This window comes from Mobula hypostoma, chromosome 5 (genome assembly GCF_963921235.1).
Source record: "Mobula hypostoma chromosome 5, sMobHyp1.1, whole genome shotgun sequence".
Classification (NCBI taxonomy): Eukaryota; Metazoa; Chordata; class Chondrichthyes; order Myliobatiformes; family Myliobatidae; genus Mobula; species Mobula hypostoma.
This window is the reverse complement of record NC_086101.1, coordinates 3,485,595-3,498,183: the sequence shown is the minus strand read 5'-3', so window position 1 is coordinate 3,498,183 and position 12,589 is coordinate 3,485,595. Positions and strand designations below refer to the sequence as shown.

Below are 12,589 nucleotides of genomic sequence, written 5' to 3'. Positions count from 1 at the left end.
ACAGTGTGACAGTCCACACTATTTGGAACAGTGAGGCAGTCCACACTATCTGGAACAGTGTGATAGTCCACACTATTTGGAACAGTGTGACAGTCCACACTATCTGGAACAGTGAGATAGTCTACACTGTCTGGAACAGTGTGACTATTTTGAAGGCCGAACCTGAAGGCAAAATGCAGGGTTGTTAGCACTGTGGGGGAACAAAGGAATCTTGTGGTCAATTCTCAAAGATGCCATGCAAGGTGATCGAGTGGTTACAAAGGCATGCGGGTGTGTTTCATTACTTGGGAAACTGTGTTCAAAAGCCATGAGGTGATGTTTCCACTCTACAGGACCCTAGTTAGACCACACTTGGAATACAGTCGCCAGTTCTGTTCACTTTATTACAGGAAGGATGTGGAAGCTTTGGAGAGGGTGCAGAGGGGATTTGCCAGGATGCTGACTAGATTAGTGAGCATGTTAGGATAGGCTGAGAGAGCTAGGGGTGTTCTCTCCACAGCAAAGTAAGATGAGACATGACTTGATGGAGGTGTACAAGATGATGAGAGGCATAGATCGAGTAGACAGTCAGAAACCTTTCACCAGAGTGGAAATGGCTATAACAAGGAGCATAATTTTAAGATAATTGGGTCGACAGTAGTTTCTTATCACACAGGGGAGATTACAGACCACGACAACAACACAGTATTGGATTAGGGTGCAAAATTGTTATAGTAGTTTAACTTTTCTAGGTTTGCTTATAATTTGATATAATCCCCTACACCTGTGTACCTGTTCAGTAAATTGCTTAGTAATTGTAGTTACAGCTAATTATGTATTTGCCAAGAGGCTTAGTTCCCTTGTGTTCCTTAACAGTTAATGAAATGCCCGTAACAACCATGTGCGAGGCATCCTCCTTAACTTCTGAACCACCACCAGATCAACATCACCAGATCCAACAACTGACACTCACTAGGGGGTAATGGAGGGACAGAGGGGGTTTCACAGACCCTGACACTCACTGGAAGGGGGTAAGGGAGGAACTGAGGGGGATTTCACAGACCCTGACACTCACTGGAAGGGGGGAAGGGAGGGACAGAGGGGGTTTCACGGACCCTGACACTCACTGGAAGGGGGTAAGGGAGGAACTGAGGGGGATTTCACAGACCCTGACACTCACTGGAAGGGGGGAAGGGAGGAACTGAGGGGGATTTCACAGACCCTGACACTCACTGGAAGGGGGGAAGGGAGGGACCGAGGGGGTTTCACAGACCCTGACACCAACGGAAGGGGGTAATTGAGGGACAGAAGGGGTTTCACACACCCTGACACTCACTGGAAGGGGGTAATTGAGGGACAGAGGGGGTTTCACAGACCCTGACACTCACTGGAAGGGGGGAAGGGAGGGACAGAGGGGGTTTCACAGACCCTGACACCCACTGGAAGGGGGTAAGGGAGGAACTGAGGGAGATTTCACAGACCCTGACACTCACTGGAAGGGGGGAAGGGAGGGACAGAGGGGGTTTCACAGACCCTGACACTCACTGGAGGGGGGGGGAGGGAGGGACAGAGGGGGTTTCACAGACCCTGACACTCACTGGGGGTAAGGGAGGGACAGAGGGGGTTTCACAGACCCTGACACTCACTGGAAGGGGGTAAGGGAGGGACAGAGGGGGTTTCACAGACCCTGACACTCACTGGAAGGGCGTAAGGGAGGGACAGAGGGGGTTTCACAGACCCTGACACTCACTGGGGGTAAGGGAGGGACAGAGGGGGTTTCACAGACCCTGACACTCACTGGAAGGGGTAAGGGAGGGACAGAGGGGGGTTTCACAGATGCTACACATACTGGAAGGAGGTAAGGCAGGAACAGAGGCTTTTCTCGGAACAGACACTCACCGGAAGCGGGGTACCTGTCTCTTTTTGAAGTCGTCGATGATTTTGTCCGCATTGATCCGCAGTGTCTTTGCTGTGATGCTGCTGATATCTGTGGGTGACAGCTTCACCACCGTGTGGCCACAGGGTCCTGATGCAGGGATGGTCAGAGGTGAGGATCTGTCAGCTCACCTTCTCATGCTGTCCGTCCCCCCCCACCACAGAGGGGCTCAGGACTGCAACTCCATCCCACTTCCTGGTCCTCTCTCTCCTTGGTCGCAATCTCTCTGAGAATCTATCTTGGGGCCAACATATCGATGCAGTTGCAAAGGAGGCACCGTAGCTGCTATATCTCATTTGGTATGTCACCCAGGCACTTGCAAATTCCTACAGCCGTACCGTGCAGAGTGCTGTGACTGGCTGCATCGATGTCTGGTATGAGGGAGAGGTTTGAGGGGTACTGAACGGGGACGGGACAGAGGTGGGGTGCAGACAGGGCTGGGAGGTACTGTGGAGAGCAGCTGGGTGGGGAGGGGGACAGGGCTGGGTTATGTGGCGGGGAGGAAAGGGTGCGCAGGAAGGTTTAGACTCACCCTCGGGCAGGAAGAGCTTGTTGGCGAGCAGCTGATCAGGGGTGGGAGCTGCCGAGGAATCCACACCCCCTCCCCTCTCCTCCTGGCCTCCTCGTGAATCGCACAGCACCAGGGTGGTGAACGACCGGTTGCCCGAGTCACCGGAAACCTGAGGGAGAAGCGCTACAGTGACTGCGGGACAACCCCTCTTGCCTTCCCTCCCTCATCGACGGCTCTGCCACCTCCCTCGCCTCAGCACACTCACCCACCCAGAGCCAGACGACAGAGTCATAGCCAGTTGACCACCCACCCCTCATCCCCCCATCCCCGGATCTCACCGCAGGATGCCCAGCAGCCTGAACCTCCAGAGAGAGTACAAAGAAAATTTACAAGGATGTTGCCGGGACCTGAGTTATAGATTAGGAATTTATACCCTGAAGAGTCCGAAAATAGGGGGAGATATGACAGAGGGGTATCGACAGGGTAAACGCAAGAAGGCTTTTTCCACTGAGGTTGCATGAGACTACACCTAGATGTCACGGGTTACGGGTGAAAGGTGAAATGTTTAAAGGGAACACGAGGGGGTACATCTTCACTCAGAGGGTGGTGAGAGTGGAGAACAAGATGCCAGCAGAAGTGGTGGATGCAGATTTGACACTTAAGAGAAGTCTGGATAGGTACACGGATGGGAGGGTTTGGAGGGTTACGGTCCAGGTACGGATGATTGGACCAGGCAAAATAACAGTTCAACATGGACTAGATGGGCCGAAGGGCCTGTTTTTGTGCTGAGGCACTCTATGGCCTGTGCATGAGGCAACCATCAGTAGGTCTGCAGTCAAAGAGACGGGATGACGTAGGTGGGCAGATGCCCTCACATTAGCGATCTAACGAGTTACATTGATGCGGTCTCTCAGCCCCAGAGACCCCAGTTCAACGCCAACATCAGGTGGCTGTCTGCGCGGAGTTTGCACGTTCACCCTGTGACCGCATGGGCTTCCCCCAGGTGCTCCTGTTTCCGCCCACATTCCAGAAACGTGGTTGTTTTAACCTCCACCATACACTGGCCCAAGTATGGAGGGAAAAGGTAGGAAAGTACAGGACGTGATCTGGGAATGTGGAAGAGATATGCCGAACAGTGGAAAGGGGCCAAAGGACAGTTGGCTTAGCCCAGTAAAAGCCTGCCTCTGCGTTACTCGCACAGAGTGCTGACGTGGCCTTTAGTGTCGACTGTTTATTCCCCTCCATAGACGCTGCCTGACCTGCTCAGCTTCCCCAGCACCTTGTGTGCGCTACTCGGGGTTTCCAGTATCTGCAGAATCTCTTGGGCTTGCAGTTTCTCACTTCTGCGCTCTGTCTAACACTATTCCAATAGATTTGTAGTTACTAATATTGCTGGCATTGGAGAAGGTCCAGGAGGACGTTTACGAGAATGTTTCCAGGAATGAAAGGGCTAACGTATGAGATAGCGTTTGATACCTTGCTGGACTTCAGAAGAATGGAGGGATCTCAATGAAACCTATCAAGTATTGAAAGGCTGAGAAAGAGTGGATGTGGAGAGGATGTTTCCCATGCTGTGGGAGTCTAAGACCAGACCAGCCTCAGAGTAGAGGGACATCCCTTTAGAACAGAGGCGAGGAGGAATTTCTTTAGCCAGATGGTAGGGAATCTATGAAACTCATTGCTACAGATGATTGCGGAGACCAAGCCATTGAGTGTATTTAAAGTGCAATTTGATAGGTTCTTGATCAGTCAGGGCATCAAAGGTTATGGGGTGAAGGCCATTGGGTTGAGAGGGATAAATCAGCCATGATGGAACGGTGGAGCAGACTCGATGGGCTGAATAGCCTAATTCTGCTCCTGTCTTATGGTGTGGGTTTTTTTTAAGTGACTGAGTTTAGAGTCTCCAGCCGGAGTCTAGTTAAACAGCGTCCCAGAACGGACCTCAGGTTACCCATGGCGTGCCTGAACGTGTCACAAGCTGGAGGCCTAGTTTACAGTGGAAGAAGTTTCCGTGATTGTGGGTGGGAGGGAGGGACGGGGCCTGTTTTGCTGTTGTGGTGTGTGTTGCACTGTCGAGCATTGTGGACATGCTATGTCGTTACCAGAACGTGCATCAACACTTGCAGGCTGGCCCCAGCGCATCCTCAGGTCCGTTCACAAACAAGAGAAAATCTGCAGATGCTGGAAGTCCGAGCAACACCCACACAAAATGCCAGAGGAACTCAGTAGGCCAGGCAGCTTCTAGGGACAAAATGTCGAAGTCCTGCCAAAGGATTTCGGTCTGAAACGCTGACTGGCCGGCTGAGTTCCTCCAGCATTTTGTGTGCTGCTTAGGGTCTGTGGGTTGTTCATGCAACACAGCATTTCCCTGCCTGTTTCAATGTACGTATGGTAACAAAATGGATCTGGAGAGTAGATGACGCCTGTTAGAAGCTTCTCAGTGAACAGAAAGCCACGTACAAACACACAGTGGGGGGGCCGCGGTAGGGTGCTGGTTAATGTGATGCCATTGCATCTCAGGACATCAGAGTTTGGAGTTCAATTCCGGCATCATCCGTGAGCAAGTCTGTCCATTCCTCCCCAGGGGCAGGCTGGGTTCTGCAAGGTGCTCCTCCTTCCTCCCACAGTCCAGAGACGTACCCGTTTGTAGGCCAATTGGTAATAGAAAAGCTCAGAAACAGGCCCTTCAGCCCATCTAATTGTAAATTGTCCTGCGATTAGGCTAAGGTTAAATCGATGGGCTGATGGGTGGCACGGCTCAAAGGGTTGGAAGGGCCTGCTCTGTACTGTGGACTAAAAAAAACACACACATACACAAACGTAGACAGACGGATATCCCATCCCCTCACTCCTACCTGCAGGATCACTCCCAGAGCATTCCTGTGCTGCTGAGTTTTAACCACCACCACTCGCCCTGCAGACAAAGCCTTCACCCCACTCGTCGATTCCATCACTTTCTTCTGCAAAGCAATGGGGCGCAGATGCGGGTCAGAGCTTACCCCATCAGAACCACAGCTCCAGTAACTCGCTCATTCCCGACACTGTGTGGAGCACGCATGCTCGACCAGTGAACGTGTGGGCTCCACCCGAGCACTCCGGCGTCCGCGTCCGCCTACGTGCCCTGGTTGCGAGGTGAAACGGCCGATGCAAGGTACCGCGAGCATGTAGGTGAGTACGAGAAACCAGGGGACGGCGGGGGAATTTCTGCTACCTCTGCAGGGCAACGCGGTAGTGCAGTGGTTAGCGCAACGCTCTACAGCGTCAGTGGTCTAAGGTCAATTCCCGCCAATGTCAGTAACAACCGTGTACGTTCTCCCCCCCGATCACGCGAGTTTCCTCTGGGTGCTCTGGTTTCCTCCCACAGTCCGAAGTTGTGGGCGATGTATGTTGCCACTGGAAGTGTGGCGACACTGGGCACCATTGCCAAGACCCTTCATTCACGACTGTCTGACGTCACACTGGGTCTGGAATTCCCTGTCTCATGTTACCTGACAGAGCGGCGCTGCATCGCGCTGAGGTGTAGTGTACCTGCAGAGAGGCCCGCGTGTACAGGAGCTCCCGTACGGTGATGTAGTAGTGCTCAAGGTCACTCAGCTGCCCAACACACTCCACGTCCAAGTTGGCCAGCTTCTTGGTCAGGTCTTGGATCTGCTGCTCGTATATCTGCAAGGTAAACGGTTCCTGTTTGTGACCGCCTGCAACCTCTCTTCACAGCTCAAACCCTGGAGTCCCACCCGGGTTAATACCCTCACAGGCCACTCAACGAGGGTGGCACGGATAACACGACGCCTCACAGCACCAGTGACCCGGATTCATTTCCTGCCACTGTCCGCAAGGGGTTAGTACGTTCTCCCTGACCATATGGGGTTTCCTCTGGGTGCTCCAGTCCCCCCTCACAGGCCAAAGACATGCGGGTTAGGGTTAGTGAGCTGTGGCATGCTGTGTTGGCAGAAGAGGCACTGTGACACTCACAGACTGTCCCCGGCACAAACCTGGGATTGTGATGGCTCATTAACACATAGAACTAAAGTTTATCATTCTCGCCGAATGTTTACTGCATCCTTTCCAAATTAATACCATCCTTCCAGTAGTGGGGTCTCAGTTCAACATGCCTGCCCGCTACTGTGCTCTGTCTGCTGAAGGCCAACGTGCCAAACGCCTTCCTCCCCACCCTGTCTACCCGTGTTCCCCTCAGGGAACTGTCCTTCAGTATGTCTCTTTGTTCTTCGGCACCCTACCATTCACTGAGCATGTCCTGCCCTGGTTTAATTTCCCAAAATCCACCTCACATTTGCCCAAGTTGAACCCCCATTTGAATTTCTCCGTTCACCCTGGGCACCGCTTGCTCTGGTGTCTGCTCGGTGGAAGGCAAGCTGAACTGCATTCACCTGTTGCCGCACGAGCACCTGATGCATTGTTCTTGCAGAAACCTGGCTCCAGGACAATGAACCATGCACCATCAACAGGCCGTGACACCAAGGGACTCACACTATACTGTTATTCTTGTGACTATGTTTTCTGCTACCATAATTATATGGGTTACGTGTGCTGTGTGTGTCTATGTTTTCTGCTCTGTAATTTTATGGGTTATACGTGCTGTGTGTTGTGTGTGACTGTATGTTTTCGACCATCGTAATAATATGGGTTATATGTGCTATGTGCTGTGTGCGGTGTGCAACTGTATAGAAACGTAGAAAACCTACAGCACAGCACAGGCCCTTCGGCCCACAAAGCTGTGCCGAACATGCAGGTCCCTACCTTAGAACTACATAGGCTTTACCCATAGCCCTCTATTTGTCTAAGCTCCATGTAGCCATCCAGGAGTCTCTTAAAAGACCCTATCGCTTCTGCCTCCAACACCATCAGCCCATTCCACGCACTCACCACTCTCTGAGTGAAAAACATACCCCTGACATCTCCTCTGTACCTACTTCCAAGCACCTTAAAACTATACCCTCTCGTGCTAGCCATTTCAGCCCTGGGAAAAAGCCTCTGACTATCCACACAATCAATGCCTCTCATCATCTTTTCCACCTCTGTCAGGTCACCTCTCATCCTCCGTTGCTCCAAGGAGAAAAGGCCAAGTTCACTCAACCTATTCTCATAAGGCATGCTCCCCAATCCAGGCAACATCCTTGTAAATCTCCTCTGCACCCTTTCTATGGTTTCCACATCCTTCCTGTGGTGAGGCGACCAGAATTGAGCGTAGTATGATTACAGGACTCTGATCCTCCACACTGCCAAGATTCTTACCATTAATACTATATTCTGCCATCTTATTTGACCTACCAAAATGAACCACCTCACACTTATCCAGGTTGAACTCCATCTGCCATTTCTCAGCCCAGTTTTGCATCCTATCAATGTCCCGTTGTAACCTCTGACAGCCCGCCACACTATCCACAACACCCCCAAGCTTTGTGTCTTCACAAAGTATTCATTAAGTATCTCCGCTATTTCCTCCAGTTCCACTGTCACACTTGGTTGGTCCTATTCTCCCATGCCTCACATATGTTTTTGCTACCATAATTATATGGATCACGTGTGCCGTGTGCTATGTGTGACTATGTTTTCTGCTCTGTAATTACATGGGTTGTGTGTGCTGTGTGACTATGTTTTCTGCTCTGTAATTACATGGGTTGTGTGTGCTATGTGTGACTATGTTTTCTGCTCTGTAATTACATGGGTTGTGTGTGCTGTGTGTGACTGCTCATTCTGTGTTTCACACCTTGGCCCCAGAGCAACACTGTTCACGTGGCTGTGTTCATGTGTGTGGTTGAATAATAATTAAACTAGAACTTGAACCCAGACAGATTTGTCTCAGCTATACCCAAGCTTCCATAAATATCACAGGGTCAAACTCAGTCCCAATTCTCCCTCAGAAAAACTAGATACACACACACTGACACACTCGAACCAGAGCATAAAGATATTCTTGTGCATAGCCAGGTACAAGTATAGAAAATGCACATGGGACATCCCCATTCTCTTTACTACCAGAGAATAGAGGGAGGAGATACAGGAGCCTGAAGACCCACACTCAACCATTCAGGAACAGCTTCTTCCCCTCCACCATCAGATTTCTGAATACTCCAAAACCCATGAATACTAACTTTGTAATGCCTATTTTTTCCAATCTTTACTTATTTTGCAATTTACACAAACTTTTGTGTCACTGCAGTGCATTCCTGCTGTAAAACAACAAATTTCACAACACGCTGGTCAAGCACCTACAGGAAAGACGTCAATAGATTGAAAGAGTAACAGGAAATCATTTCCACGGACGATAACAAGACCTGGATTTCAGGGAAAGATTGACTAGGTCAGCACTTTATTCTCCAGAATGTAGGAGAATGAAGGGAAATTTGGTAGAGGTATACAGAATTATACAGAATACAGGCCTGGATCGAGTGGATGTGGAGAGGATGTTTCCTATGGTGGGAGAGTCTAAGATCGGAGGAAACAACCTCGGAATAGAGGTGTCGCCTTTGAGGACAGAGATGAGGAGGAATTTCTTTAACCAGAGGGTGGTGAATCTGTTGAACTCTTTGCTACAGGCAGCTGTGGAGGCCAAGACTTTATGTATATTTAAGGCAGAGGTTGATAGATTCTTGATTGGTCAGGGCATGAAGGGATACAGGGAGAAGGCAGGAGGTTGGCGCTGAGAGCAGAAATGGATCAGCCATGACAAAATAGTGGAGCAGACTCGATGGGCCAAATGGCCCAATTCTGCTCCTATGTCTTACGTTCATATGAGGGGTATGGAGGGGGTAAATGGTAAATGCAAGCAGGCTTTTTCCACTGAGGTTGGGTGAGACTAGAACTAGAGATCATGGGTTACGGGTGAAAGGTGAAATGTTTCAGGGGAACTGGAGAGTGGTGAGAGTGTGGAACGGAGGGCAGAGCTTCATCAAGGTGGCTCTAAACGGCGACTCCTTTGCTTACATCTTCGGAAACAGCTCTGTTTCCATCCTGAATATCTATATCTTCCTCCTTTCAGGGTTCTTTTGAAGACCCTGACCTGGAGTTACACGCTGAGTTCAGTTCTTTGTGGGAATGGGACCTGCTCTCGGGATTTCATGACCGGCTGTTGTCCGACATGTCAAGGGCATGGCCTTAGAGTTCGGCTCACCTTTGAAAGCCTAGGATGTCAGGGCTCTGGAGACGGGCAAATCGAAGGTCAGTGTCCCGCCAGACCGGTGTGTCGTGGGAGCTGGAAGATCTCTGGCTGACCTGAGATCTTTGGGCACAGAGCTCAGAAAAAGCAATGCAACGGACTTTTAATATCGTAAGCCAGTGAGTTGTTTGTTATATCTCCCATCTCACTGTGAAATGGAGATGCCTCTTTCTCCCTTAGTGGGGTGGGGGGGGGAGAAAAAGCTAGCCATATGTTGAATACAGGGTGAAGGAGTGGTCTTTGGGGTACTGCAAGTTGGTGTCTTTACTGTTGCCACATGCTCGAGTGCTCGGTGGCAGGTGCCTATGCTTTTTTTTGCCAGTGGGGGGAGGGGGGGTCATGCTTGTTGCTGCTTACACACGAATTTGACTGCAATCTTTAAACTTGGACGGGTACGTGGATGGGAGGGGTATGGAAAGCCGTGGTCCAGGTGCAGGTCGATTGGACAAGGCAGAATGACAGCTCAACATGAGCTGAAGGACGTGTCACTGTGCTGTGTGCTCTAGGCCCCTATGACACAATTTATTTATTTTACAAATTACAGGAATTTTAAAGAAGCTGCTCCCTGTTGTTGCTGCGAAACAGCACATCTCACAACGTTTGTGCCACGGTAGTGGGACCCTGTGACAGAGTTTGGGGTTCAGTTCTGTCAGGAGTCACAGCACGTCCTCCTCTGCAGCGAGTGGGTTTCTCATGGGCCCTCCAGTTTCCTCCCACAGTCCCAAGATGTACTGGGTAGGTTAATTAGTCATTGTAGATTGCCCCATGGCTAGGTTAGGGTTGGCTCAAAGGTCCAGCTCTATCAGTAAATAAACAAGCCAGTGATAATGAACTTGATTGTGATACACAGACAGACCTGAAAGCAAATAATACATAAACTTGGATGTGCGTACACACAGACCTGAGTAGACAGGCAAGGACAACACACAGACACAGGCAGGAACCCGTTCCTGTGCACAGCAGACATGCTGACACACAGACAAATAACCGAGGCAAGGGGACACGTCAGAGGGAGGGGGCGCTCCCACCCACCTTGGCATCCTTGCGGGTGTGGAACTCAGAGAAGCTGCGTTTCATCACGTCCTCGACGCGGAGCGCCTCCACCCGCAGCAGGTTGAGGATCATGGTGTAGGTCAGACGGAACTGCGACTGCAGCAGGGTCGGCTTCCCCTGTAATACAGGTGGCAGGGAGTCAGGCAGGGCACCTGGTGGGGTGGTGCCACAATAACAACAACTCGCTCAGCGTCAGTGGGGGGGGGGGGAGACTGGCAGAGAGAGGGGGACAGTCGACATCAGGGAAGGGAATCTTTGTGGGTGGAATTAAGAAAAAGCAAGGGTGGAAAGAAAATTAAGGGAATCATATATAGACCTCCGAGTAGTAGCCTAGATGTGGGGTTGAGATTGCAAAGGGAGCTGGAAAGATTAGATTAGATTAGATCCAACTTTATTGTCATTGTGCTGAGTATGGATACAAAGCCGATGAAATGCATTTAGCATCTGACCAGAAGTGCAAAGAATAGTGTGATTTACAAAATAACTGCAAGTAAAAAAAGTGCTACAGCACACAAATATAAAAGTACTGAGACAGTACAATACGGGTACAATACTGCTTAGCGCTGTGATGAGAGGTTCTGCAGGGTCACAGCCTCAGGGCATGTAATAAGGGTAATGTTGCAATTGTAACGGGAGATTTCAATATGCAAGGCGACTGGGAAAATCAGATTGGTGTCGGATCGCAACAGAGGGGATTTGTTGAATGCCTACGAGATGGCTTTTTAGAGCAGCTTGTGCTTGAGCCTACTCAGGGAAAGGCTCTCTTAGATTGGGTGTTGTGTAATAACCCAGATCTTATTCGGGAGCTTAACGTAGGAGGCAGTGATCATAATATGATTGAATTCGTACCGCAAGTTGAGAGAGAGAAGCACAAGTCAGATGTATCAGAATCACAATGGAATAAAAGGAATTACAGAGGCATGAGAGAGGAGCTTGCCCAGGTGGATTGCAGGTGAAATGGCTGACAGGCAGGAGGCAACGAATGGGACTAAAGGGGGCCTTTTCTGGTTGGCTGCCAGTGACTAGTGGTGATTTTCAGGGGCAGTATTGGGACCGCTACTTTTCACATTGTTTGTCAGTGATTTAGATAATGGAATTGATAGCTTTGTGGCAAAGCCTGCTGATGATACGACAACAGGTGGAGGGGTAGGTAGTGCTGAGGAAGCGATGTGATTGCAGCAGGACCTTGACAAATTGGAAGAATGGGCAAAAAAAAATTGGCAAATGGAATACGGAGTTGGGAAATATATGATAATGCATTTTGGTTAAAGGAACAATAGTGTAGACTATTATCTAAATGGGGAGAAATATCAAACATCAGAGGTGCAGAGGGATTTAGGAGTCCTCGTGAAAGGAGGATAATTTACAGGTTGAGTCTGTGGTAAAAAAAGGCAAATGCAACGTTGGCATTCATCTCAAGGGGAATAGAATACAAAAGCAAGGAGATAATGCTGAGCCTTTGTAAGATACTAGTCAGGCACGGGGAGTATAGTCAACAGTTCTAAGTCCCATATTTCAGAAAGGATGTGTTGTCATTGGAGAGAGTCCAGAGGTTCATGATGATGATCCTGGGAGTGAAGGGGTTAACATTTGAGGAGCATTTTGCAGCTTTGGGCCTGTACGCACCAGAATTTAGAAGAATGCAGGGGGATCTCATTGAGACATACCGAATGTTGAAAGGGCTAGGTAGGGTGGATGTGGAGAGGATGTTTCCTATTATGGGGGTATCCAGAACTAATGAGTAGAGCCTCAAACCTGAGGGGCGATCCTTTAGAGGAGGTAAGAAGGAATTTTTTTTTACCCAGAGAGTAGTGAATCTGTGGAATGCTCTGCCACAGACTGTGGTAGAGGCCAAGTCCATGCGCATATCTAAGGCAGAAGTTGATAGTTTCCTGATCGGTCAGCGCATCAAAGGTTATGGCAAGAAAGCAGG

The 12,589-nt window shown here is 49.9% G+C and overlaps 1 protein-coding gene across 2 annotated transcripts in view; it reads right to left on the bottom strand.

The window, feature by feature from the left end:
- Window positions 1-12,589, bottom strand: part of skic2 (SKI2 subunit of superkiller complex) — a 130,309-nt gene that overhangs the window by 18,276 nt on the left and 99,444 nt on the right. For both annotated transcript variants that reach the window (XM_063047877.1, XM_063047878.1), the window contains 5 exons: window positions 10,636-10,773; window positions 5,955-6,089; window positions 5,282-5,386; window positions 2,448-2,595; window positions 1,879-2,005 (listed from right to left, as the gene is read on the bottom strand). In XM_063047877.1, the coding sequence (XP_062903947.1) occupies window positions 1,879-2,005; window positions 2,448-2,595; window positions 5,282-5,386; window positions 5,955-6,089; window positions 10,636-10,773 (653 nt within the window). The remainder of the gene's footprint in view (window positions 1-1,878; window positions 2,006-2,447; window positions 2,596-5,281; window positions 5,387-5,954; window positions 6,090-10,635; window positions 10,774-12,589) is intronic.